We start from the raw sequence: 27,126 nt of genomic DNA, 5'->3' as shown, positions 1-27,126 counted from the left end.
ACCTTCAGCTTGGTGTAGCCGCAGCCTGACAACTGTCACTTTCCTTTGTTGTTGAAAAAGCGAATCCTACACGGAAGGGTGATTGTTTGTTCGGGCTTCGAGAAAAAGAGTCGTAATTAAAGAGTTCTGTGCAAATTTTCACAAAAAATCCTCCATCGAACGAAACCAAACGACAAACGGGATAAGCGTCTAAAATGGGAGCCGTTTTGGGACTGGTTTCAGCGGCCAACGTAAGTTCAGCTAAGCGCTGACCATCAGATCGCTTCCATATCGATTTTCCACACTGGTGTAATGACTCCATCAAGGCCAATCACAAAGCACAAGCACAGAATGACAAAAAAAACAGCTCAACTTTCGAGAAGATTTATTCCTTCCCATAATTTGATTAGCCTATCTGCATGACAAGTTTGTAGCGTGATTCATCGTACCACGGCGGATCATTGCGTTTGTTTGCTGGAAGATGTCTTCCCATGTTTGTTATCTTGTGTTTATGTTTGTTTGTTTTTTTCTCTTTTCCCTAGCTGGCCTGCTGCTGCACGGGAACGGCCTGCTCGCTGTGCTGCTCCCTGTGCCCTTCGTCGCTCAAGTCCAACTCGACCGCGACCCGCTTCATGTACGCGCTGATGCTGGTGCTCGGTGCCATCGTGGGGGCCATCATGTTAGCGCCGGGCCTGCAGGACTTCCTGCAGAAGGTACCGTTCTGTGCCAACTCAACGTCGACCGCTTCCAACTTTGTGCCGGGCGGTGAAACGATCGACTGCAGCTCGGCCGTCGGCTATCTGGCCGTGTATCGCATTTGCTTTGCGCTCGTGTGCTTCTTCGCCCTGTGGGCACTGATGATGATCGGTGTGCGCTCGTCGAAGGACCCGCGGGCCGCACTGCAGAACGGTTTCTGGGGCATCAAGTTCATGATCGTGATCTGCATCGCGATCGGTGCCTTTTTCATCCCGGAAACCGGGTTCGGGCCGGCCTGGATGTGGGTCGGTCTGATCGGAGGGTTCGCCTTCATACTGGTGCAGCTCGTGTACATCATTGACTTTGCGCACAACTGGGCGGAGGCCTGGGTGAGCAACTATGAGGAGGACGAGTCGCGCGGCTGGTTTGCGGCCCTGTGCTGCGCCACCGGCGTGCAGTACGTGCTGTCGCTGACCGGCATCGTGCTGCTGTACGTGTACTTCACGCAGGCGGACGATTGCTCGCTGAACAAGTTCTTCATCACGTTCAATATGCTGCTGTGCATCGCGGTTAGCTTTTTGTCGATTTTGCCCCGCGTACAGGAGTACCAGCCCCGGTCGGGGCTGCTGCAAAGCGCCATGGTAACGCTGTACACGGTCTATCTGACCTGGTCGGCCGTCGCGAACAATCCGGATGCGGAGTGCAATCCCGGCTTCCTGGGCATCATTGGCGAGAAATCGAACAAGGTACACTTTGACAAGACGAGCATCGTGGGGCTGATCATTTGGTTGTTGTGCATCCTGTACTCGTCTCTCCGCTCGGCCAGCAACGTTTCGCGGCTACCCGATCTGGAAAATCAAGGTAAGAAGCGTGTGGCAGGATGTAGACGCGAGCTTATTATTAATGCACCACTAACTTTAGTTTGTAGCACGGAAGTGGGTGTTGTTTAGCAAACTACTAACACTCGATTTCTCTAACTCTTGTATCTTTTATGCGCCTTTTGTGTGGATCCTTCTTTATTTGCACAACCACCCCACGTTGTCGATGTGTATTATGTATCGCCATGTTTGGTTCGTTTGGTTTCTTGCACTGCAATCCAATCTAATCGAAAAAGATCTTACAGCTAGCGATGATGGATCGAATGCCGGCGGTCGTCATGGCAACGAGGTGCGCGACAACGAGGAGAGTGCCGTCGCGTACAACTGGTCCCTGTTTCACATCGTCTTCATCACGGCCACGCTGTACGTGATGATGACGCTTACCAACTGGTATCAGTAAGTATATGAATTATATTGAGTTGTTTCTCACGATCGCTAAAGCGGAGTGTTCTTTACAGGCCAAATTCTTCACTCGATACGCTGAACGCGAATGCTGCCTCGATGTGGGTAAAGGTGGTTTCCAGCTGGATGTGCGTTGCCCTGTACGGCTGGACGCTGGTGGCCCCGATGGTACTTACCGACCGTGAATTTTAAGCTGGTCTAAATAATGTGCTACACTTTTCCCGCTACTACTATATTACTCATCTTGAACTAACTTTACCCGATAGGAGTGTAAGACAAATTATAGTTTTTTTTTAAATGAATTAATTGTGATATGAATAAGAGAGGGAATTGGAAGAGGATGAAGAATAAGGCGAGGATTGTAGGCAGCATATGAAGCCGAGTGCGGATGATTTACGTAGGAAAATTAGTTCTGGGAATCACTTACTCTTTCAACACTAATATTAATTCTATATTTTACGCAACATTTGGTTTGAAAGTCTAGTTTTCCCAATGTACATAGCGTCACACATACACGATCCCAGTCGGTCTTTGTGTGTGAGGTTATACATTTAGCAACGATCATCTTCAACCCCCAAACAAACAAACAGCAACTATACGAACCGCCAATAAAGCTAGTGGACTTTAGGGTACTGTCCTCCAAAATTACTTGTGTCGCCCGGCAGCGAGTTCAATTCGCTCGACCGTTTTCTCCCGACCGAGTATTTCCATCATCTCCGGCACGGACGGACCTTCCTGCAGTCCGCTCAGTCCCGAACGGAGCGCTTTCATCAGCTTCTCAAATGCAACGTGGTTTCGTTCGGCGAACGATTTAATGAAACGGCTCAGCTCCGATTTGTTAAACTCCGGCACTTCTGCTTCGGCGGCGAGGTTCTTTGCCAACACTGCTAGAATGTCTGTCCGGTGAGAGAACGCGTTGGGAAAGGTAAGAAAGAGAATACAAAATCACATGCGGGAAGCACCTACCGGCGTCGATTATCTGCTGCTTGGTGGGTTTGGGCAGTACCCACAGAAAGGAAAGCTTGCTCTTCACCAGATCCTGCAGCGAGTCTATCCTTGGCAGCGACCAGCTCAGCACATCCCGCACGTGCTCCGGATTGAGCTGCAGGTTTTTCACGTCCTTCGCGAACTCCTTCCGCACCATCTCCGTCACCTCGCGGACAATCCGTTCGGCGGCTTCACTGTCGTGCTGCAGCTTGTACCTGATTTCCGCCCGATTGAAGTGCTTCAACAGCTCCGGATTTAGCCGGCTCGAGTTGGCATTGATCTTCTTCAGATCAAACTGTCGTATCAGATCGGTCAGCTGTGGTGCGTCGATGTCGAGCAGCTCCCGTCCGAAGCCACCGCCACTCTGAGTGATGTAGTTGAGCAGGGCCTGCGGAAAAACGCCATTGTTGCGGTAGTGCTCCAGCTGCACGTCGCCCTGCCGCTTGCTAAGCTTCGATCCGTTCGGGTTCATGATGAGCGGCAGATGGGCGTACTGGGGCGGCCGCCAGCCGAACGCGTGGAACAGCTGTATGTGTTTCGGGGTCGAGATTTGCCACTCCACCCCACGGAGCACGTGCGTGATGCGCATGTAGTGATCGTCCACCACGTTCGCGAAGTGGTAGGTCGGGAAGCCGTCCGATTTGATGATGACCGGGTCGCCCTCCTGCTGTGCGATGAAGTACACGATCTTACCGTAAATCAGATCGTTAAACTCGTCCCCCTTCGAGGCGAGCTTGAAGCGAATGCAGAACTTATCGTTTTTCGCCAGCCGCTCCGCAATCTGGCCCGGCGTCAGGTGGCGACACTTGTTATCGTACTTCGGCACCTGGCGCAGCCGGAGTGCTTCCTTGCGCAGCAGCTCCAGCCGACGCTCGGTACAGAAGCAGTAATACGCGCGGCCATCTTCCATCAGCTTTTTCACCTCCTGCTTGTAGATTTCGTACCGCTGGCTCTGGGTGTACGGACCGTGCGGTCCACCTTTGTACGGATCTTCGTCCGGTTCGACGCCGGCCCACTTGAGATCGGCGTACATTTTGTCCGCCGCACCCTCTACGAACCGTTCCCGGTCGGTGTCCTCGATGCGCAGCACAAACTTGCCACCGTGCGCTTTGGCGTACAGATAGTTGTACAGCGCTGTCCGTAGCCCACCGAGATGCATGTAGCCTGAGGCAAAAAAGGGGGAAGATTTTTAAAACGATAAGGCACGTAAGCAGATGATAGATCCTACCTGTTGGACTAGGTGCAAAACGAACGCGAACTTCCTGCTCATTGCTGGTGGCTGTGTGGGGTGGTGCTGCTGCCACTGCGGCCGCGCCCTTGCCGGACGGTTTATCACAGTAGAACCGCCAACATCCTACCGACGATGTCCTCAGGGCGGTAAGCAAACTAACTGGAAGACTCGTTTTTCCAAACTGTCCCGAAATAACGCGCATTTTCTGCTCTACACGGACATTCCGTCGATGCGCCTGCAGTATGGTGAAATATATTATTGTTTTGAAGCGTGATTGACGTTTCGCGCTAAACAGTAAACAACTCCCGTCACCCCTTTCCTTCCCCACATCTTCACTACAGCTGTCACACACGAACCCAAACGTCAAGAATCAGCTGTTCCGAGCTGTCACAATTGGTGGTGTTTTGTTTCACGCACGCAAAAGCCTTGTTGGCCCGCTTTCGTTTGGCCAGAGGGACGACGGTGGAAAGTGTAGTAAACCCGTGCGCGGAACGAATTATGTGACGAGGGAATTCCATTCCTGAAAGGCGGCCACTTTTGTGAGCAGTTCATCGGTGGGGCGTTTTGTTTGCTTTGGGAGAATCTGCCCGGCCCAAACTCCAAACGCTGCAAAACAAAGGAACGTAAATATTCACGGCACGTGTACGCTAACGTGTGTGTGTGCTTTACCGAGAACAACAAATTCGTTGTTTTCCTTCCCGCGTGGATTTAAACACAATCGATGCTACTGTGAGTGGTTCCCGTCGTGTGTCCCCGTCCGCGTCATTCGAGAGCCAGCCACCATGAGGAACTACGTGCCAGACATCATCATTCTGTAAGTGAAAGGCTCGTCCTTGAAACGTAGCTCTAATGGCAAAAACTAACGCCAAAAACGCCTTCACTCCTTTCGCTTCAGGTTCATCATCATCGTAACGGTTACCATCGTCCGATTGGTATCGCAAATACTGCACGAAACGCTCGCCGATGGACCGCCGGAACTGGTGCTGCCGCCACCGGCCGAAGGGGCCGCACCGAGGCCCGAACTGTCCCTCAGCCAGCTGATCGATCAAAAGTCGAAAGAGTACTCGTGGCTGCTGCGCCTGCTCGTCAACCTGTTCGGCTACTTCTGCATCTTCATCCCGGGCGTGCTGATCTACAAGTATGCCAAGCGCACCAAGTACATGGAACGTTCGGACCGTTCCCATCTGTCCGCGCTGGTAAAGTTTTGCTACTCCGGCACGGGCACGGACGGTTTGGACCGGCCGCTGGATGGCCCGGCCGGGGCCGGTAAGGGATCGACCGGCAACAAGCGCACCACGGCCCAGGAGTGCGCCCTGCTCTGCTACTGTCTGGTGGGGCTGATGGGTTCCTACCTTACCTGGGGCGTGCTGCAGGAGAAAATAATGACCCAAGAGTACGAGGGGCCGGAGAAGCGCAAATCGCACTTCAAAGACTCCCAGTTTCTGGTGTTCTCGAACCGTGTGCTCGGCTTCCTGATAACGGCAGTGTATCTCGTGGCGAAGCGCCAGTTCCGGCACCGTGCCCCACTGTACAAGTATTCGTTCGCGTCGTTTTCCAACATCATGAGCGCCTGGTTCCAGTACGAGGCACTGAAGTTCGTCAACTTCCCCACCCAGGTGTTGGCGAAATCGTGCAAAATCATCCCGGTGATGATCATGGGCAAGATCATATCGCGCAACAAGTACGAGTTTTACGAGTACCTGACCGCGGTCATGATCTCTGTTGGTATGATCTTCTTCCTGACCGGCTCGACCGACGAGTCGAAAGCGTCCGCCATGACCACGCTGACCGGCGTGCTGCTGCTCACGTTCTACATGATCTTCGACAGCTTCACCTCGAACTGGCAGGGCGAGCTGTTCAAATCCTACTCGATGAGCTCGATACAGATGATGTGCGGGGTGAACCTGTTCAGCACACTGTTCACCGGGGCGTCGCTCGCGATGCAGGGCGGCTTCTACAGCTCGCTCGTGTTTGCCGTCGACCATCCGAAGTTTGTGGTCGACTGTGTGGTGCTGTCGATCTCGTCCGCCATCGGGCAACTGTTCATCTTCTACACGATCGCTACGTTTGGGGCGGTCGTGTTCACGATCATCATGACGCTCCGGCAGGCCGTTGCCATACTGCTGTCCTGCCTGATCTACCAGCACCGGATCTCGTTCCTCGGCGTGGTCGGTGTGCTGATCGTATTTTTGGCCATCTTTCTCCGGGTGTACTGCAACCAGCGGCTAAAAGCGATCAAGCAACGGCACCAGAGCGCACAGGGCGGTGGTTCGGGCGGCAAGCCGCGCATCAACGTCTAGGGGGGCGTGCCCGTTTTACTTAAGCTATAAGTAGCAGCAACAGTAACAGTAGTGGCGTTCATAGTTCATAGATTTGCATTTTACAATTTTAGTCGTTCGATTTTGTAGGCGAAATAGTTGCACCGACGACAGTAACCAAGTTTCGCCTGTGATTGCAGAATCCAATTTTCCGTTTCATCTACCCATAACCCCAGTTAGGATATAACGTTCCAATCCCAGGGCAGCCAGCTGTTCTGGGTGTTTTAGTTTTAGCGAGATAACAGATGTTTTATTTATAACGACATTTAGTGGACGCATCGAGAGCGCAGATGTGTCGTGATTGCGGTTGTTTGAGACCGGGAGCGGACCCGGGGCGGAAGAGAAACCGAACCGATCAACGATCAACGCTTAAACGCTTGTTCTAACCAAAAAGAAAAAAAAAGGTGTGATGATCGATCGACGATTGTGAATCGCGATCGTAATATGTATGTTTGTCCTGTGTGTATGTGTACCGTTTGGAAAGGCGATGAAATAAAATTGGCGGAAACGAAACGTTTATTGGGTTTCGTTACAATCTTTCCTTTGAGAAAACGACACATTTAATTATTATTAATTATTTATTAATTATTTTGTAAATGTTTGCCTCTGTAACAGCGAAATACGTGGCCCAAAAGGAAGGTGTTTTGTCGTTTGTACGTTTATAAAATAATTTTTCTTTCTTTTCCAGCCCCTCAAAAGGGCAACTATCAGCGAGAATGAATGATGATAGGATTTTAACAGGCCGCCGGAAATTTTAAAGCGGTTTTTAATGAACGTCACATTATCGTCCGGTTGTCGCTGGAACGCATAAAAGCCATACGTACGGCAAGGTGGGGTTTAGACTCGTTTGGCACCGACAGCAGCCAAAGTAGAATCCAATCAACATGAGTCGACTCAAAGCATGGATATGGTCGGTACAAATCATTACCATCTCATTGATGCTTCAGGTATGTAAGAGAAAAAGGTGGGTGGGTTTGTTTTATGGAAATAAATAATTTATTTTCCTCCTTTTAAATCTTGCAGGAAGCCGTTGGGCAAACGACTCCCGCACCGGTTAAGGTAAGCCATATGCGTTAAACTGTTGCTATTGTTTAAACTGCATAATTTCATAATTTCCATTGCTTCTCTTTGCTGCCGCTCCAGCGAGCACATCGTCTAATTATTATGGATTACGAAAAAATAGGAGCAACGGCGGTAAGTAGCTAGAGCTTAGTAGGAGCGGCTCATGTTTATGCAATAATGCGTACGTTATGTTGCGGTTGGGGCGGTTTTTTGTTTGCTCCATTCCAGGCACCCCAACAGTCGGCTCCGTTGCGTGTGCAGGTAATTATGTGAGTGCAGAATACATTAGCTGCTGTTCTATAATCGGGGTCGATTTTTCTTGCGCTTTTAAAAACAGGCTACTACGAGACGACCGGGCGCAACACAGGTTAGTTGAGGGGAGAGAGAAAGCTCCCACTTAAAATGTCTTTTAAACTGAGTCGTTTTAAAATTGCAGGTCCAAATTCCAGGAGTTCAAGCGAAATCCGGTGGTACGGTAAGCAAGCATGGAGATTTACCGCGTTTTTTGAAGCAACAGTCCCGTTGGATTTAACTCGCTTGTACGTTCAATGTTTAGGTCGCATACAGTGCTGGATTTGGGGCAGCAAGTGTGGTGCCTGAGTGTACGAACTGTACCTCTGTGGACGATGCTTTCGCTCCACTCGACTATGACTACGCCAATCTGACTTGGCTGGCGAATGTGAGCTATCCCGAATATACGGCGCTGGAACTGGCTACAGGCAAGGATATTTACTGCTGATCTCCAAAGCGCTGTTTTGGTGCTAAATTGTTTCCCTCTTTCCAGTGACGATGCAACCGATAGTGAGCAATGTTACGATGCTCCCTGTTGCCGTCCCAATATCTTTAATAGTGACTACACCCAACGCGGTTCAGGCTCAACCGGTTGTATCGCAAAGTCCTAGCATTGTGGACACAGCGGTCATTAGACCGTTGCCCGTTCCCACTGACGTTAGCCTAAGTACGGAAAACACAGCAGCTTTCTCTACCACTGTGGCCAGTGTACCATCCTCTACAAAGCGACGCGTGAAAAGGACACGATCTACGACCAAAGCTACTACTACCACCACCACCACCACTACTACCACGACAACGACCACTCCACCTCCGAGAACGAAGAAAACGAAAAAGTCCAAACGTGGTCGAAATATGAAGGAAACGAGCACGGAGCGTACGACGGGTAAACCATCGCGCCAATCCACCAAACGCAACATTACAACGTCCCGGACTACCACCACCACCAAGCCACCGGCCAAGGAGCGCAAAAGGGTGTAGGAGGAGTGGAACAAATTGTAAAACCCCGTCAGGAGGTTGCCACGATTACCATACATTACCGTAAGTATGGCTATGGCGGCAATATGAAAGGGAAGAATAAAATTGCCTTAATCCGTTATGCTGCGTGCGCAAATGATGTGGTTTTCAGAAGAAGAGCAAACAAAAAGGGAGTGTAGTTTCAACGGAAAAGGTACGCTTTCATTTTAAACAAGCTTCCTGCGTAGCTAATGAGATCCGAATAGTCGCTGGAGTTCGCTCTGAGCTAGCTGGGGCACGTGTGTTGTGGGATAAGTGGTGTGATATTTTCGTAGTTCTTATTATGTTGCCCGGTGGAGCCGTTTTTTCTTTGAAGCTTTAGAAGACAATTGTTTTACGTTGAAGGTACACTGAAATGTCCCACTTGGAACAGCAAACGAAAAGGTACGGTTAGCTAGAAAAGATCTCTCGCCAAACCATGCTTTGCGCCTGTAAGATATGCAATATGATGTTTAACCATTTCTTTTTTTTCCACACAAAAATCATAGTAATAACACGCAAGAAATATTTTATTCATTATTTATTGTGTGAGTGCTTGGGAGAAATGGTTATAAATAATTATTTTAAACTTTGGTAGTTTCAATTTAATACATTTTTTATGCACACTTCGTCAGATTGCATACCTTCAGGCGTTCTGTATAATCGAGCACCAGGAAAATGTTTGTTTCGGCAAACCTCCACCGTTTAACCACTGGAGTGCGAGACGAAAGAACATTTCGATAGTTTGGCTTTACTTCTTTCTAAAGCTGCTTAAGCATGCTTTTCCTTTTCCCTGGTTTTGAATCATCACCAGCGTTACAGTTCAAAATTCATTAGAATCAGGAAGAGAACGTGCAGCTGAAAGCTTCTCCACACGGTTGCACATGAACATGCTGCAATAGTGCTGGAGTGCTATAGAAAGAAGCTGTAGCTCACCCAACCTTATTACATTCTTTGAAAACATGAAGTGAAACTGGATTGTCATATACGCTAAGAACCGAGCAGAACCATTTCATGTGACGTTGATAGCTGATTACGTTGATTTAACCATGTGTGTGTGTGGCACTAGTTGCAAAGGTTTTTCCTCTTTCTTCCATTGTAAAAACGATGATTGCGCTGCAGTTTACCATTTGTTATGGGAGGCGTACACACACACACACACACACACACACACACACACACACACACACACACACACACACACACACACACACACACACACACACACACACACACACACACACACACACACACACACACACACACACACACACACACACACACACACACACACACACACACACACACACACACACACACACACACACACACACACACACACACACACACACACACACACACACACACACACACACACACACACACACACACACACACACACACACACACACACACACACACACACACACACACACACACACACACACACACACACACACACACACACACACGCGCGCGCGCGCGAAGTATTGAGCAGCCTCACGCTACCCGGTTATTACTGTTGTTTCGTGTCGAGCAAAACACCTTCCCAGCAACGAACCCGTCAGCAATCATCATGTGCAAGGGTGTGTAACGGTTGCAATTGTAAGGTAATGGTTATGGTTAGCAAATTAAAAGAAAAACACCCTAATGGACGTTAACAGTTGAGCCGTAGGGTTTGGCGGAACTTGTTCAAACTGTGCACAAAGAACGCTGCGATGGAAATGGAGCAGGCAAGTAAGTTTAAAATGTCATTTTAATGCTGAATGTTGAACGTACCATTAAGATGAAATCAGTGTGAAGTAGGGTAACGAACGTGTTATTTGAGTGTTCTTTCTTTTGAGTTAAAGCTTATCAAAAACCCTCTCCAAAACTACAAACGTTCACGAGAAAGTAGCACTCATACCTCCAAAGCTGCACACTTATCGTCCTCACTTTCCCAACCAGCCCGACATGCATTGATTGGGATAAACTTAATTTCCTATCAATTTTTTCCCATTTCCCCGATACGCCTGATGGCACACAGAAACACACAGACACACACTCACATAAGTCTGTGTCGTCTGAGTCGGAGGCGAGTAACGAAGCAACTATCTCTCTATTTTACACCGCACTGCACTTGTGTCTTGTGTCTTGCGTCTTGTCCTACACGTCCGCCAAAACAGACACTCATAAAAGCATGCAATTTACGAGGGACGATATGGGGAGCAGATTGTCTCAAATCGACACTACAGCCACTACACTCCACACTACGCCGGAAGTTGGCACCAGCAGCAGCAGCACCATGTTGCTGCTCTACTTTATGCGCCCAACGCTGAGAGCGGAAGATACTGCCATGCTGTGCTTCCTCCACCGCTCCACTCTTGATGGTTTCACCCCACCCGAAAACCCGTTCGGACTAAAGATACAGTGGCACTGTTTTTATTCAGCTCGAAAAAAAAAGAAATGGATCACCCACTCCCACTATCACACTATCACACAGCATTGTTTCACGGACTTGTATCCTGGTTTTGACGCGATGCAAGCAATGATAGTCCGAGCGTGGCGTTTGCTGCACAGCTGAATGGTCGTTTGGGTTTTCGAATAATGAAAAGGAATAATGTCCGATTTGTGTTGTTGTTTCTGTTCAGCCGCACCTCAGCCCGCAAAGATGCTTCGTCATTTGCAGTTGCAATTTGCAAACCCGTCTCCCCGTGAAAGCCGTCTGGAATGGTATGTGGCAAGGGTGGCAAGGGACCCATCTCCCTTCGTTTGCATGCTTAGAAGGTTTGGGGGGTGGAAAATTCTTTTCAAATCTCTTTGCATATCGAAGAGGGGAAAAAAAACAAAAACCCCGTTCCGCTTGGATAGTTTTCAATTTTCATTGTGCAAATGTGTGTATGTGCGCTGCCTGTGTGCGGATGCAGATGGAGGCGCCTGATTGTTTGTGATTGTAAAGCGCACTGTAAACGTTTATCGTAATGGAAAAGTATAGCACACAATAGCACTTCGGGTCAGCGTTAGTGGCCAGTGGGTGCTACGGGGAGGTGATGGTAGCTTCTTTTCTTTGCTGTGTTCGCTGTGGCAAAAAAGGGGAAAGTTCTTTATTGAAATTGTTTTAATGCTTTTCTGCTTCGAGCTTCGAACAGGGGAGGGAAGTTTGGAGGCGCCTGGTTGTTGGTTAAGGAGCGGAATAACGAGCGGAAGTTTAGAGCGGAATGATTATCGATGGGATTAAATAAGCAATAGCAACTGATAACTTAAGAGGATTCACTTGGTCTGCTGTCAACTGGAAGCTTTTTCCAATAATTTAAAGTATCAGACGTGTGAGTCCTTTTAGTAGCATTTAACTACTTTTTTGTCTGATTTAAATAAGAATAATTAAAATTTGAAATACAAAAGACATTTTTTATGGCTTTTGTGTGCTCTGATTATCGATTGGACCGTCCAATGCGAAGAAGCTTTGCTTTTTATCCAGCAATGAGTTCCATTCAATGATGAAAGCTTCAACCACCACGAATCAGTATGGAAATCGAGCTGTTCATATAGTGTACGGAAAGTCCCTCATCATGTATTACTGTTCAATACGGAAACCTTTTCTCCTTTCTCTACCCCGGTTTCGCTAGCTCCATTCCGTATCGGATCCGTTCGGAAATGAGTCGTCCGAAACTGTATGATGACGCTGCCATCTCGCTATGTTTCCCTCCCAAAAGCAATGGAATGCTTCACATCCCTACTGCGGATCGGTTGAAACAGTGTCCAATCAAATGTCATCCCATTTCGAATGAAATGGACATGAATATTTAAGGGACGTGCAGACGTGTGTCCACGTGGAACCGAAGAAAAGCTGGTCCACTGCGTGGAATGAAAAAAAGGAAAAGGTTCTGGGAGGAAACTGGGGGAAAATGAATCGTAAAATTTACCACTCCTGCATGGGCATGGATTATGGGTGGGATTACACACATATTTGCTTCAAGTATTCCATTACCCTGCGAATAACAACTCGGTGCCATATTTAACCGATGTTTGGGTGTGAAGAAGGTGAATCGGAAGGGAATTTTAACACCCAAACATATGTGTGTAGCCTTTGGATCCCCCCCACTGGCAGCAAATTGGATCACTGGCTTAGCAAGCTGAGCTCCATTAGAATAGGGCCGGGCCGGAGGAGCAACTTCATCCCAAAAATAAAGAGCAACACAAACCGGTGCCGGTACAGCCAGTTCTGGACGGAAATAGACCTGGTCATGAAAGCGTACTTATCCGTCGTATAAATAAGTTGCCCCGAACGACCGACCGAGGCACGCGGGGAGGGAAAGGGTTTGTGCTGGTGTGTTGTGCCGTTGCTGTTGCTGTCGAACATGAAGCACTGGCAGGTCAATTTACTGCCAGCATAATCATATTTTTCGGCAAACGAGCGTTTCGTCTCGTTTGAGCACTGCAGTCCATTAATCGATCTAGCACCTGGGAACGCGACGGGCGGCGAAAATAGTACGGCTTTGCGTCACGTTAACAAGGATTGTGTGTGTGTGAATGCTGAAAAATAAAAACAATATTTCACCAGTCAACTGCTTCCGGGCAGGCTTTTTTTCTATAGCCCTTCGCCTGTGCAGGAGAAGTTTGTTTGATCGACGATACATTCGCCGCTCTGCGCACAGGTACACTCGAACCGATTCTTCGGAATCTCAATAACACGCGAAACCATCGCTCGTTTGGGATAAGATTTGCGACACCACGGTCGATTGATGGTAGATTGCGGACGCGGAACCCAAAACCTCGGTAAGGTTGTGCTCATGATTTAAGAACGGTCAACGGGTTGGATTGAAATTTATGTACAATTTCCTTTTTCCTGTTAGGTTGTTGCCATTGATTGGAACCTTTGGTGGAAGGGTGGAACGAGGTAATTCTTTCGGATAAGCTCGATCAAGCGAAGGTAGTTAGGACAGTTTATAGTTGATTTTGGGTGTTAAGGCGCTTAGATTTTTGCTTCGCACGACCTCTTTTAGCCCATGTGCCCATGGGCTTACTTTCCATTTTGCTAAGAAAAGGAACAATATGCTATTTTGGTGATGTTGTTTTCACACCTTTCTTGGGAAAATTGCACATTGAGTCAAATACATTTTGGTGGCAAAGTAGACAGTTTCCCTGTTGTAAGCATTGCTAAACGCCTAAATGTATGCAATAAGACAACACTGAAACATTATTCTTCATTATTTTTAGCAGGAACATTATTTTTAGCAGGAAAGTAACTTATTTTTCTACTAAAAAGGCTAAAAGTTCATGTTTAAACATTAATCCGATGCCGCTTTCAATAAATTCCTTTTTATGTAAGCAAACAATATAGTATTGGATATATTTGACAGACAAATGTGCATTCATTGTGTCGTCCGGGTCAGCTGATGTTAATTAAAAACGAACCAGTGTTAAAATGAAAAACTGCCGCTCCCCATCAATAAAGGAACCACACAAAAAAAAATGTAAAAAAGACGACAACGTCAAAAGCAATGAAAACATTCATTCTTATTGCAGCGTATTTGCAGTGAATTGAATTAATTCATAACTTTTCCGTTCACTTCTTTGCGCGAAAGTGTGTAATTAAAATCGCTCGGCTCTCGCTCACACCAAGCGAACGGAGTTGAGGTTAATTTTTTTTCTGTATCCTGACAAAGATTTTCTTTTACATACATTTCCCTCCCCCCCCAGAACCATCATTCGCACTTGGCTGGTGTTTTAAAATTCATTTCTCATGTTTTCGGCAATGGAGCATGTAGTGGCGGGCACGTGCCATACGAAATGTCACGAAAAAGCGTGACACCGCGCCGGTTGATGAGAGTCGAAAGCGCCGAGCGCATCCCGTGCCGCTTCCCATCTTCAAATCGATCGTTAATTTGCATATCATCTTTGCGGTGTTGAGTAAGCACAGGCCACAGGCGTAGCGCTTGTTCGTTCCCTGCTTCCCTCGCGTGTGTTTGTGCCTGTGTGTGTGTATGGTATTTGTGTATTCATAATTCAACGACCGCTCATCGCGGCGGATGAAAAGAAACAATTTAGCGCCGCAGCCCGAAGGCGGGGGAAATAGAAGCAACCATCCACGGAAAAGGCGCGGTTAGGAAGGACTGAATCGAATGAAAAATTGTATTCACGTACGTTTCGGGTGTGCTCTGCGTTTTTTTTTACCCCATTGCCCATTGACTGCTGTTGTTTCTTCGCATCCGTCTATGCGCTTTTTGGTGGCTTTTTAGCCCCCCTCCCAAAAACATTCCCTCCCAGCACGGCCCAGTACACATACATTATGTATGGGTGACAGGCTGCGTCACAGCGTTTTGGGGACCTTGTTTACCGCCAAAAAAAAAAAAAAACCAAAAAACGAGGCAGATCCTCCAGTGTGCCCAACTCACGAAAGTCGAAATAGAACGCCAGAGACAAAGAATGGCTCGACGCAAAACGAGCTCTACGACGACAGCGACGAAATAGTAAAAGCGTTCGCCTGCCTGCCCGCATGAGTGTATGCGAGTGTAGCACTTCGCTTCGGCCTGCTCTTGCCGAAAGGAATTCGATTAAAAGCTTCGGTAAATGATATTACAACCCGGAACAGGGCACTCATTTATGGTGGTGCTGCTTCTGGGTACTCGCGTGGTCTCGCACGGAGTGTAGGAGTCGCTCAGTGCAGTGGTTGCCATTGCGACGACGACGACGACGAAGATTACGGCGTCACGTGTGCTACGCGTAAGGTGTGTGCTGTGGGTGGCGGAAGACTGCTTCCATTGTGATGGAAAATTGAGGGAGGAATTTATTATTAAAAAAAATGATTTAAACAGGTCAAGCAAAAAGGTTTATAATTGTTTGAAGTTACATTTTCCAAGGATTATTTGGTGGGTTTCAATGCATTTTAAATGAACATTAAAGGTGTTGTTTGTTTATGATAAGCTCCCCTTTCTTCGTGTTTTTAATTCGCCACTGTGCAATCTCTTTACTGTAAGAGCGAAATACACCCCAATTCAATCCCCCCTGTATGAGTTATCGAACGATTTTGTTTTGTTTTGTCCCTTGCGTTGCGTCGAAAGCATGAATGAAAGGCGTCCGTCTTGAGCGTCAACCGGCATCTTTGTAATTGCTCCATGCGCGCCCACCCAATCTACTCCTTTATTAAAAAAAGACCCAACCCTCTCCGACCGTTCCGGTAACTCGATGAGTGGTACACAAAGCGCTCGGACCGGACCGTACCGAACCGACCGAACCGACCCAACCCAAAACACCCACCAGCCAGTACTTCGTCTTTGCCTGCTCCCACAATTGTACACACAGACAGACACAAACACACACGCACGCGTCCGTTGGTTTCGGTTTCATTTTCGCGCCACCGTTCGGCACTCGGGCTCGGAAGCCCCTTACAGTCACAGATTTCATCATCATTCAGTCTGGTGTGAAAAATCATCTGCTATGGTTTAGTTTCGGCGTGGCTGGTGGCTTGCTGGTGGCTTGCGTGAAACTCTCGAAACACGGCAACGACAGAACAGCCTCTCGCACGGTGAAGTGTGTTTCATCGCGGGTTCAAGTGGGTGTGTAGGATAAGCGTGTGGTGTGTGCGTGTGTGTTGTCGTTGTGGCACGAAAGTTGCGTTCCAGTTTGCAGGTTTGTGCACAGGGACTCACCGGTTACGGTGCAGCCTAAAAATTGCATTTCCGTGGCATGAAAGGGGAGATAAATAGGGACTAAAATTGGTACTAGGAAGTAGTCGACGAATGTGGGCCTTCCTCTAGAAGCTGAGCCCCACCCGTGTTTCGAAAAGGGGGCATGTGTGTGCGCTTTATTGTAGAAGGTTCGTGTTCGTTGTTAGGCAACAATAATCATGATTAGACGAATGGGCTGATCACAATTAGGAGGTGTCGCGTTGTATTGTATCAAACGGAGTAAAAACGGGGTCACGGCCCGGCGGAGCGTTCCGAAAAAAAGGGTTAGGCTCAGTCTCAGGAAGCGACTCATTTTGGCTTGTTGAGAACCAAATAAAACGGAAGGTTTTGGGCAATGTAATTGGACGCAAAAACGCAACACGTCCCCGTGTGGTCAGTCGTGTGGTGTGGTTTCGCGTGTCCCGCGCGTGCTTTCGCGGAAAAGGGTGCTGTTTTAATCTGATCAAACATTAATTGTTATGGCTATCGTTCTATCCCTTTGTTTTTCTTCGCCCCTCTCTTTAGGGTCTCTTGTTGTGCAGTGCGTGAGAAGGAAGGATTGCCCAAAAGCGTGAGTGAAAACAAACCACGAAAAAACGGATAAAAAAAATTATAATTAAGGCATCATCAGCATATACGATCGAGTGTCGAGCGTTATTGCTTTTATGGTCGTTAAATGTGTGCAGTTGGTCGTTTGCCTGTGGCCGTTAGAGAGCGACTGTGCTGGTTGCGGAGAATGTAAATTATGTAATGAAGCAGTGAAACGATAACGTGTGCGTGTGTGTGTGTGTGTGTGTGGTCCTGGTGGCTGCCGAGAAGGTGTCAAGTGCAAGAGTACACTAAATCGTTTTAGTCATCCCGATCGGCCAACTCGAAGGGGCAGCCAGTTCTTCTCCTGATCCGACCGATTGGAGCTGAACCATGGATAAGGATTTAACGACTGCTCAAAGGTAATTTTTACCGACATCTCGTGATAAATAAATGTCCTTTGCGTTCGATTGCCACCCGGCAAACGTTCGTGGCTGGTGGTATATTTTTCAGCAATAAAACTGTGTGTGTGCCAGCTTTTGATCGGTATCGGTAGGGCACTTTCCCAATCAGGTGGCCATAAAATGGTTACGAAATGCTGGCCGGCTCCCTGCGCTCGGCAGCACCATTTATCGATTTTGCTCGTTTTATTTGCGTTTAATTTTCCAACACAGTACAAACACAGCAGCACGACGGGCAAGATGAGCTGTTTGGACTGCTTGCTTTCAGTTTTTATTTGCCTTTGATGTGTTTTGGTCGTAAAATCGATGTTGACGGTTGTTTAGCTACGTGTAAACAGTTATGCTATCTGGGTGTGAATTTTGTTTTTCCACTTGCTATGCAAGTGCGAAAGGATATTCTTAAGGTGTGCTTAGAGAAATAAAATTTCACTTAAAGTATCCGAAGCGTGCAAATGTAATCAGCATTTTGCTCTGCCTGCAGGTACAGCTCGGATCGTTCGTTCTGATCAATAAATCGTTTAATATTGGCATACTTAGCACACAGCACCCAGCGCCCATCGCAACTCCCAAGCAATCGCAGGTGAAACGGGTGGCTCTACTCACCCACAAAAGGGAGCCTACCCAAACAGCCTATCGAACGGGACCGGGCACCATCGTCGGAGCCTGTGTCGAAAAGTACATTTGCTAATTGCTAAATTTGCAGCCTCAACGATAATGTGGGTCATTAGGGTTGGTGCTTTACCGTTTTTCCTCCCCCCCTACACGGTTAGCCGAACGTTCACCAAGGCAGAAACGCTGTACCGCGGTGGAACTGTTCTGTATCAACTGTTGTGTTTTTTCTGCGACGATTGCACTCTTTGGCACAATCACACAATTAGAAGCGGCTGGGTGGCTGTGTGTGAGTGTTGGGTTTAATTGAGATTGAGGCTTGTACATTGGGCAGGATGAGGTCGAGAAGTCTTTCGTATTAGGAAGGTGAAAGCGGTTGGGAGTGCCAGGGATGGTGTCAGTGCGTGTGCGTACTGATAAGCTTCTCAGTTGTTGTTGTTGTTGTTATTGCTGCTGAATTGCTTTCAAAGTTTGGGGTTTAATTTTGATGCATAAAAAAAGGGTTCAATGGTACAGAGTTCTGTCGAATCATTTATCAATTGGAGAAGTATAAATCGTTCAGAGTAATGTATTACACTTCATGGAAGTTTGTATCGCTTAAGTGTTTTTTTTTTTCTCATTTCTGTTTCACCATCAATCGTTTAAGTTATACAAATTTACCTACCATAGAATTTGGCTATTTTTTCCACTTAAATAAAACTATAAGATGATCAGTTATTACCACTATTACATCTAAAATACGACCGAAGCTTTAATAATGTTAATATAATTGAAAAAAATACATCTATTATATGATGTAGCTCATGGTATCAGCTTTTTTAGTAATTGCAAGAGATAAGTGAGAAAACTACTATTGTTGCTTAAAATGATTTTATTTGTTAAAAAGACGTCAACGTATATTGCATAACGAATAAAAGTAAATATACTCTGATTATTAGAAGATAATACTCTGAGAATATCAATAAACAAAGCATTTCAGAGCAAAATCAACGTTTTGCTACCGGTTACACTTATTTGCACAAAGAAAGGATAAATATTTATCATATTGCATACTTTTAGGCGCTTTCTAGTCTTTACAATGTTTCTCTAGCTGGCTTAAGCTTCTTTTTCAATCCATAAATTTTTTATTCAACATTTTCAAATGAATGTCGAGCGTATACTAAGCAACCAATGACAAATCATTTGAGTTTCCAATGTTATTGTTTAAATGTTTTTTTTTTGCGGGATTAAATTGTTCGCTTCCGATGTTGAGCCAGCTAGAGTAACCCTGAATTATCTGTACCCTGCAAAATCACAACCCCTATGTATTATGAAAGCGCTAACAGCTCATGCATGCTAGAATGATTTCAACCCGTCATAGAACCGTATTTTTTGCATGTGGCTCATTGGGAAGATTGCTTGAATTTACTTTGAATTTTTCACAATGCATGTTATTCCACCCTCTTCGCAAACTTTCCTTTCTTTGTGTACACATTCTGTTTTTTTTTGTTTGCGCTCATCTTACCTACCTTTCCGTGAAATAGCTAATGTTTAGTGATTTTCTACGAAATCAACCTCTTCTCGCAACACTTTACAAAAGAAAGATTCCGAAAGAACAATCAACGGATGCCTATTTTATACGATATTCGAAGCGGTGCTTGAACAGTTCCTCGAATTTGGAGAGCCCGTAAAACCCGTCCACGTTTTCCATTCCTACCCCGTTGCCCTTATGATGATGAGTGCACCGCAGCACCGGGCAAGCACACACCGCACATTAAAGCTCAGCACAGCTTAGCAACGAATAATAACTGTGGGCTGAATTGCTGATGTTTCCCGCCCAGCTGCACACGAGTCAGCTTTTTGCTACTGACGCTGAAATTGTTTGCTAAAGTTATGTGCAAAGAGTGAGGATGGGTGGAAAATTTTCATCCACTTCAGCATTGGGCAGTGCAGACACGGGTAGGCCAAATATTGCAGAACAAGTGAATGTTGTCCCAAATCGGTCTAACCTCTGGCCCCGGGGCTTTGTTAAATGAAACAATTCATCCGCACGGGGAGCCATGTTTGCTCTCGCTTACTCTCCGGTTCTCTGCTAGCTAAAATACCTTTTCACTGACCAGGCTGAGCTGCTTTGCCAGACATGGTGGGAGGGTATAGTCCCCACCATACATCTCATGGCAACTGAAACAGATTTATAACCCTACATGAGAGAGTAGGGCGGTGAGCAGAAACGACAGCAGCTGTTGCCTACCGAAATGAAAGATGTTATAGCTTACCATTACCTGAAAGGTGAGCCGCGTGGCTCGGCTAGTAAGATAGCGGTTTCGAAATTCAACCTGGAAATCTGCTGTATGTATGTGTGCACGAGTGTGTGTGTGTGTGTTTCGGTTTGCCACTCTAGTATAAATGAAACGTAATCAAATATGGACGCGTCGTTGCGGAGACACGCGCGTCTCTTCACATGCTGACCACAAATGGTGTGAGAATATATACTTGCTGTGGGAGATTGTATGTGTGTGTGTGTGTGAGTGCGGTTTTTGTGGTCACCTTTGGGAAAGGGAAAGCGGAGTGTATTAACCTAAGAAAGGCTCAAAGTTTTACCGGGCACGTAAAACAGTTTGCTGCGAACGTTGACATATGGTTTGTGGGGGAAAAAGGGTCCAAAGAAAAATAGCCTCCTAGGGAGGGAGAATGGTCTTTGAAAGCAAACAGATTATTACATTTGTGTATTGTGTGTGTGTGTGTGAGAGAGAGAGAGAGAGAGAGAAAGAGAAAGTGTGTATAGATATGTGGCAGCATAGCCTTGTCTTGTACAGCACTGTCCCGCGCTAACGCTTCCAGTGGTAGTCCGTGTTATCACACTAACACTAACGCTAAGCTAACACGAAGAAAACCGAACTATACCGAACATCTAACGAGGCGAAGCGATGATAACGATCATCTAGGACTTACGATAAAATAAACGGAGAGATCGCTCTCATTCTAGTCTGGTATTCAGAACAAACCGTGCTTCAATAATTACGCCAAAAACGAAATCGAAAGAACGCGCTAAAGTGGTGACCCCGACGTGATCGTTCAGTTCAGTTTCTTTTTTTACGAATTTTGGTGTACATCGCAGTAATGGAAGAGGATAAGGTTGCGCCTAATCCCATTTTACCTGGCCATTTTCGGGCTGGTTCTTTGGTGCCGACCCCCAGTGGGCCTAGTACAGCAGTGCCCAACCCTAGTGCGCCTATCCCTAGTGTGTCCAGCCATGCTCCTCAACCCGCTGCCGTAGAAGCAATCCATGCGCCGCGACTGAACCCACCAAATATGGTGGATACGAATATCGAGACGTATTTTTTGTCTTTAGAATTTTGGTTCGCTGCTTCGGGTATCAGCGCATTACACGATACGCGAAAATATAATATAGTGATGGCGCAAGTGCCCCCGAACAAATTGACCGAGTTGAGGTCAATTATTGACGGTACACCGGCAGTAGAAAAGTACGCGTACATTAAGGCAAAACTGATCGGATATTTTGCCGACAGTCAGCAGCGGCGCCTGCAGCGTGTATTGTCCGATATGCCGCTTGGTGATAAAAAGCCGAGCCAGCTTCTCAACGAAATGAAGCGCGTTGCTGGCAATTCCCTTAGTGAACCGGTTCTTATCGATTTGTGGGCATCAAGGCTGCCACCACATGCCCAAGCTGCAGTGATCGCTTCTCGCGGTGACGCCGCGGACAAAACCACCATCGCTGACGCCATTGTGGATTCAATGAGCCTGAGAAGCATTAACGCCGTCGAACGTAGCAACGCAGCGATGGCGCCTGGCCACGTGGCTGATGCCACAATGTCAACGACCGCATATACGGCCAACGACCCCATATCCGACCTACGGAAAGAGATTGCCGAATTGTCAAGGCGCCTTGAAAACGTGCTGCCTAACCGAAGGTACCGAGGACGATCGAATTCCCGCACCGGCTCAGCACGTAATCGCAGTTTAAGTCGCGGAAGCGATTTTTCGACCGGCCCGTGCTGGTACCATCGCAAATTCGGTAGTGATGCACGGAAATGCCGAAAACCCTGCACCGTTCAAAGTGCACCATCGGCACAATAGTGTCGCTCTGCTGATGCTGCGGTGGAGATTGGCGAACTCACCACTACAGCCGCAATCTTTCGTCTACGAATTGCTGATAAAACGACGTCAACGCAATTTTTAATCGACACCGGCGCTGATGTGTCTGTGGTTCCGAAAGATATGCTAACAGCCAGAGTAAAACCATCACCGATTAAACTGTTCGCCGCGAACGGATCGCCGATTAATGTATACGGTGAAGTGTTGTTGAAGATCAACCTCGGTCTTCGTCGCGAGTTCCTGTGGTCGTTCCTGATAGCTGACGTCACTTCGGGGATAATTGGCGCGGATTTTTTAGGCAATTTTGATCTGCTGGTGGATATGAAACGGAAGCGCCTCATCGATAATACCACTCATCTTGAGTCGGTTGGCTTGCTAGCGAAGAGTGAGCAGTGTTCGGTTAAGACCTTCAGTTCAGTGTCGCCTTACGCTGACCTATTAGCCGAGTTTCCTAACATCACTCGTCTAGCGCCACCGGGTACGATTAGCGATGCTTCGATTTACCATCGAATCGAAACAACAGGGCAACCTGTTTACGCACGCCCACGACGTCTCTCGCCCGACAAACTTCAAGCAGCGAGGGCCGAATTTGAACATCTACTGAAGCTTGGTATATGCCGACCATCCAGCAGCAGTTGGGCGAGCCCGCTCCATATGGTGAAGAAAGCAGACGGTTCTTGGCGGCCATGTGGGGACTATCGGGCGCTCAACGCACAAACCATCCCGGATCGCTATCCCATACCGTACCTGCAGGACTTTTCGACTATATTGCAAGGTAAAATTATTTTCTCTAAAATTGACTTGCAAAAGCCTTCCATCAGGTACCAATCCATCACGAGGACATCGCTAAAACGGCCATCACGACACCGTTCGGACTGTTCGAGTTCGTGTTTATGACCTTCGGATTGCGAAACGCAGCGCAAACGTTTCAACGGATGATCCACGAAGTGGTCAGAGGACTGGAATTTGTATTTCCTTACATCGACGACCTATTCATCGCATCATCATCACCCGAAGAACATCGTGATCATCTGCGACAATTGTTTGAAAGGCTCAAACAATATAACTTGGCGATAAACATTGCTAAGTGCGAATTCGGCCGAGACAAGATGGATTTTCTGGGTCATTCCGTCTCTGCCGACGGTATCCGTCCCTTACCTGACCGCGTTCGAGCTATCGTGGAGTTCAAGCTTCCTGCTACGGTGAAGGAATTAAAAAGTTTTTGGCAATGCTCAATTTTTACCGTAGGTTTTTGCCAAACGCGATCGAGCACCAGATTCCACTCCTTGCCATGATTCCTGGCAACAAACGCAACGATCGCTCCCCGCTGACATGGAATGACGCAACCATCGCGAGTTTCGAACGCTGCAAACATCAACTCGCAGAAGCAACGCTGTTATCACATCCCGCTAAAATTGCAGAACTTTCCCTTTGGGTCGACGCATCTGATACTGCCGCAGGGGCGGTCCTACATCAAATCGTTGATGGACACCCTCAACCACTCGGGTTTTTCTCAAAAAAATTCGACAAGGCCCAGCTGCGATACAGCACCTACGATCGCGAACTCACTGCAATCTACCTTGCGGTGCGGCATTTTAAATACATGCTCGAAGGACGTAGCTGCCACATCTATACCGACCACAAACCCATCACCTTTGCCTTCCAGCAGAAACTTGACAAAGCCTCGGACCGTCAAGCTCGCCAGTTGGATGTGATTGGACAGATCACAACGGACATCCGTCACATTGTGGGAAAGGATAACATCGTGGCTGACTTGCTCTCTCGCATTAATGCTATACATCCAGCGCCAACACTGGATTATGAAGCACTTGCGGAAGACCAAAAAGACGATCAGCAGCTCCAGAACATCGCACAAGGTAAAATCGAAAGTTCGCTAAATCTAAAGTATTTTACCATTCCAGGCAGCACCAAACAACTTTTATGTGACTGCACTGGGAATCGCATTCGCCCTTTCATAACGGAACGCTTTCGGAACGCTGCGTTGCAGGCAACGCACCAATTGTCTCATCCTGGCACCCGTACAACGGCCAAATTAATGACGGAGCGATTTGTTTGGCCGAGCATCCGCAAGGATAGTATTATTTTCGCTAGGAGCTGCTTGCCATGCCAACGTTCGAAGGTGACGCGACACACACAATCACCTATATCCCGATATTCGGCTCCGGACAGCCGATTTGCGCATGTAAACATCGACATCGTGGGGCCCTTCCCTCCAAGTAAGGGCAACCGTTATTGTTTAACGGTCATCGACAGGTTCACGCGTTGGCCTGAAGCGTTTCCAATTCCTGATATGACCGCGGTAACAGTTGCAGAAGCTCTAGTTTGTGGATGGATAGCCCGGTTTGGTGTCCCATCTTTCATTACGTCTGACCAAGGACGCCAATTTGAATCAACGCTTTTCGGGGAACTGACTCGCTTGCTCGGATCCAGCCACCTGCGCACGACTGCATACCACCCACAGTCAAATGGGATTATCGAACGGTGGCATAGGACCCTTAAGGCATCTATTCTGTGCCATGACCCCGAGCACTGGAGCGAGCATTTGCCTATGATTTTACTCGGGCTGCGTTCAGCCTATAAGGAAGACCTTAAGTCATCACCTGCTGAGATGGTATATGGCACAACTCTCCGAATACCGTCTGAGTTTTTCGTAAACGACACCGAAAACCCGAACGAAGCCGAATTTGTCGACAAGCTTCGAAGAGCTATGCGAAAAATCCGTCCCCAAGAGACTGCCAGGCATGGAAATCGCAGTGTTTTCGTTAATCAGGACTTACAAACGTGCGAGAACGTCTTTGTACGCAATGATTCGGTTCGACCCTCGCTATCACCACCGTACGAAGGACCATTTAAGGTGGTAAAGCGAGCCGAAAAGTTCTTCAAGTTGAACATGCGTGGTCGCCAAGTAAACGTTTCGGTAGATCGCTTGAAGCCAGCATATGTGATAGGAGATCAGGCAAACGCAAGTAACAGGGAACCTGCAGCCACAACTTCTGATAAGCTTTCTTCGACTAGAGTCACTCGTTCCGGTCGACGAGTTGTAATCCCTTCGAGATACTAGAAAAGGGAAATCTAGTCTAGGAGGGGAGTACTGTGGCAGCATAGCCTTGTCTTGTACAGCACTGTCCCGCGCTAACGCTTCCAGTGGTAGTCCGTGTTATCACACTAACACTAACGCTAAGCTAACACGAAGAAAACCGAACTATACCGAACATCTAACGAGGCGAAGCGATGATAACGATCATCTAGGACTTACGATAAAATAAACGGAGAGATCGCTCTCATTCTAGTCTGGTATTCAGAACAAACCGTGCTTCAATAATTACGCCAAAAACGAAATCGAAAGAACGCGCTAAAGATAAGTAAATGAGTTAAACTATCTATAATATCGGTGAGAATGACACGACTAAACGATGACACAAACGCTGAAGATCTGAATGTTATGCCTGGGTTTGAACTAAGGCTGACGTTGCCACAAACACACCGAGCTACCGACTACATCACCTATCTGGGATCGTGTGAATAACGCTAAAAGTGGCATATGAAGCTACCAGGCTCACCAAAAGAACACGTAAAAGCAAAAATAAATGATAATTACTATTATCGCATCTCATCACAAGTCTACGCCCGTATCTGCTGTACATGAGTGTGCCGTCATTAGCTTAGATCGAAATCAAAATCACACAAATGTCACAAGTTGGACGTGCGCTGCTTACACACCACCCCGGAGGCACACCACAGTCGTTAAGGTAGTGTTATTTATGATTATGAGTCTGACACAGCCTAAACTTTCCGTTTTCCGGGGCGGGATTATTAAAACTTGCTCCGGAAGTGTACTACGATGCGGTCTTCTTGACACCGCACACACACTCTCGGCGGACACACACGACGCCCTGCAACTGAAATCCCATTTTGTGTCAAACAGTCAGGCAATGAGATAATCGCAGCAAAGCTAAGCCGGTTGGCACGGCAACTTTCGGTGCTTTCTACGCTATGCTCCGATAGTCTGACTCGTGCTTAACGTGGGGCGAAAAAAGCAGTCATTTCATGGCTATTTTCCACTCCCCCCCCCCTCTTTCCCCTCGGAAACATACCCAGAACCACATTGGGCAGATGGGTACAGATGTGCTCGAAAAGTCTTGCGCCTGCCACGTATTCAGATCGGACGGTTTCCAGTACCAAACTTCACCATTTCCCGGTTCGGCCCGACCATAATGCTCGGTGAAGCGTTGTGTGTAAGTATTTTGACGAGTGGGGAGCGGAAAAAAAGGACGAATCCTGCTGAAGCTCATGAGTAATCTCCCAGCATTGCTTCGCAGCATAGGGAAGCGACGAGAGCGACTGCTGGTATGCGATTCTCGTGTCGAGTGCTCCACCAGAACACACCATGGGCGGCGGTGGATGAAGTATGGACAGCATGAAATAGTGGGTGTTGTTTCTGGCGGCCATCAACGAGAACAAGCCGGGCGGTAGTGTGACTTGTGCGGAACCTCCCTGACATCGATTCCTGCTCTTGGCGAGCATGGTTGGGTGTATGCTTTTTTTGTTTCTTTCACTCTATTCGTTCTGTTGTCTACTCTCGGGGTCACCATTACATGTCACTGCTACGCTGACGTGACTTATTCACGTACGAATGGTTCTAATGACTAGGACAAGAGCAAACAAGCACTACCAACTAGTGAGCAGTGGGGTGAGTGTGCAGATAAAAAACAGAAGGAGAGAAAAAAAAGGAAAACGCCCTCATATCCTAACGATTGGATGGATGCGTCGCTGCAATGCCCGCGCTCGGTAGGGCTCCAAAGTCCCATAATCGTCATGTCGAAGTGCGACGTTGTGTGAGAAAAAGGTTGACAGTTGACGGCTGGTCGGATCGGGCGCCCGATAAGCGCATCCAGCCGTGATTGTACGCCTGGCCGAACGGGGACG

General features: G+C 47.5%; 5 protein-coding genes across 10 annotated transcripts in view; 4 read left to right on the top strand and 1 right to left on the bottom strand.

Annotated features, from left to right (window-relative positions):
- Nucleotides 1-36: 36 nt before the first annotated feature.
- Nucleotides 37-2,600, top strand: LOC120893278 (serine incorporator 1). Of its 2 annotated transcripts, none has more exons than XM_040295073.1 (4): nt 37-230; nt 522-1,536; nt 1,790-1,949; nt 2,012-2,600. In XM_040295073.1, exons 1-4 carry the CDS (start codon nt 195-197, stop codon nt 2,145-2,147), a joined length of 1,347 nt encoding a protein of 448 aa, XP_040151007.1. In that variant the 5' UTR covers nt 37-194; the 3' UTR covers nt 2,148-2,600. The 2 variants fall into 2 exon arrangements, with proteins under 2 accessions (XP_040151007.1, XP_040151008.1); XM_040295074.1 differs by having other exon boundaries at nt 38-230; nt 1,799-1,949.
- Nucleotides 2,385-4,458, bottom strand: LOC120893275 (probable glutamate--tRNA ligase, mitochondrial). Its single transcript, XM_040295071.1, has 3 exons — nt 4,171-4,458; nt 2,922-4,106; nt 2,385-2,851 (listed from the first exon to the last, which is right to left on the bottom strand). The coding sequence occupies exons 1-3, from the start codon at nt 4,373-4,375 to the stop codon at nt 2,601-2,603; spliced, it is 1,641 nt and encodes a 546-aa protein (XP_040151005.1). The 5' UTR covers nt 4,376-4,458; the 3' UTR covers nt 2,385-2,600.
- Nucleotides 4,459-4,546: 88 nt separating this feature from the next.
- On the top strand, nt 4,547-7,004 carry LOC120893277 (adenosine 3'-phospho 5'-phosphosulfate transporter 1). The gene is made up of 2 exons (XM_040295072.1): nt 4,547-4,987; nt 5,069-7,004. The coding sequence occupies exons 1-2, from the start codon at nt 4,956-4,958 to the stop codon at nt 6,471-6,473; spliced, it is 1,437 nt and encodes a 478-aa protein (XP_040151006.1). The 5' UTR covers nt 4,547-4,955; the 3' UTR covers nt 6,474-7,004.
- Nucleotides 7,005-7,355: 351 nt separating this feature from the next.
- Nucleotides 7,356-8,292, top strand: LOC120897411. Its single transcript, XM_040302286.1, has 7 exons — nt 7,356-7,438; nt 7,515-7,550; nt 7,635-7,685; nt 7,782-7,814; nt 7,891-7,920; nt 7,990-8,028; nt 8,110-8,292. The coding sequence occupies exons 1-7, from the start codon at nt 7,376-7,378 to the stop codon at nt 8,290-8,292; spliced, it is 435 nt and encodes a 144-aa protein (XP_040158220.1). The 5' UTR covers nt 7,356-7,375.
- Nucleotides 8,293-16,226: 7,934 nt separating this feature from the next.
- Nucleotides 16,227-27,126, top strand: part of LOC120893567 (GTPase-activating Rap/Ran-GAP domain-like protein 3) — an 82,547-nt gene continuing 71,647 nt past the window's right edge. Inside the window, exons 1-2 of one of the 5 annotated variants that reach the window (XM_040295542.1) lie at nt 16,227-16,344; nt 17,012-17,436. In XM_040295542.1, coding sequence (XP_040151476.1) covers nt 17,408-17,436 — 29 coding nt within the window. In that variant the 5' untranslated portion in view covers nt 16,227-16,344; nt 17,012-17,407. Of the gene's footprint in view, nt 16,449-17,011; nt 17,437-27,126 lie in introns of all 5 variants that reach the window. The other 4 variants (XM_040295541.1, XM_040295539.1, XM_040295538.1 and 1 more) reach the window with 4 other exon arrangements.

Source organism: Anopheles arabiensis, chromosome 2, assembly GCF_016920715.1.
Source record: "Anopheles arabiensis isolate DONGOLA chromosome 2, AaraD3, whole genome shotgun sequence".
Lineage (NCBI taxonomy): Eukaryota > Metazoa > Arthropoda > Insecta > Diptera > Culicidae > Anopheles > Anopheles arabiensis.
The sequence above is the reverse complement of the archived record's forward strand: the minus strand, read 5'-3'. Positions and strand labels throughout refer to the sequence as shown.

What these genes read in the sequence shown, in the direction of transcription:
- LOC120893278 (XM_040295073.1), top strand. Translation starts at nt 195, where the DNA reads ATGGGAGCCGTTTTGGGACTGGTTTCAGCGGCCAAC. An exon ending in ACCCGATCTGGAAAATCAAG is followed by an intron (nt 1,537 to 1,789) that starts GTAAGAAGCGTG and finishes TAATCGAAAAAG; the next exon opens with ATCTTACAGCTAGCGATGAT. An exon ending in ACGCTTACCAACTGGTATCA is followed by an intron (nt 1,950 to 2,011) that starts GTAAGTATATGA and finishes TGTTCTTTACAG; the next exon opens with GCCAAATTCTTCACTCGATA.
- LOC120893275 (XM_040295071.1), bottom strand. Translation starts at nt 4,375, where the DNA reads ATGCGCGTTATTTCGGGACAGTTTGGAAAAACGAGTCTTCCAGTTAGT. An exon ending in TTTTGCACCTAGTCCAACAG is followed by an intron (nt 4,107 to 4,170) that starts GTAGGATCTATC and finishes TTTTTGCCTCAG; the next exon opens with GCTACATGCATCTCGGTGGG. An exon ending in GCAGCAGATAATCGACGCCG is followed by an intron (nt 2,852 to 2,921) that starts GTAGGTGCTTCC and finishes CTCACCGGACAG; the next exon opens with ACATTCTAGCAGTGTTGGCA.
- LOC120893277 (XM_040295072.1), top strand. Translation starts at nt 4,956, where the DNA reads ATGAGGAACTACGTGCCAGACATCATCATTCT. An exon ending in GTGCCAGACATCATCATTCT is followed by an intron (nt 4,988 to 5,068) that starts GTAAGTGAAAGG and finishes CTTTCGCTTCAG; the next exon opens with GTTCATCATCATCGTAACGG.
- LOC120897411 (XM_040302286.1), top strand. Translation starts at nt 7,376, where the DNA reads ATGAGTCGACTCAAAGCATGGATATGGTCGGTACAAATCATTACCATC. An exon ending in AAAAAATAGGAGCAACGGCG is followed by an intron (nt 7,686 to 7,781) that starts GTAAGTAGCTAG and finishes GCTCCATTCCAG; the next exon opens with GCACCCCAACAGTCGGCTCC. An exon ending in GACGACCGGGCGCAACACAG is followed by an intron (nt 7,921 to 7,989) that starts GTTAGTTGAGGG and finishes TTAAAATTGCAG; the next exon opens with GTCCAAATTCCAGGAGTTCA.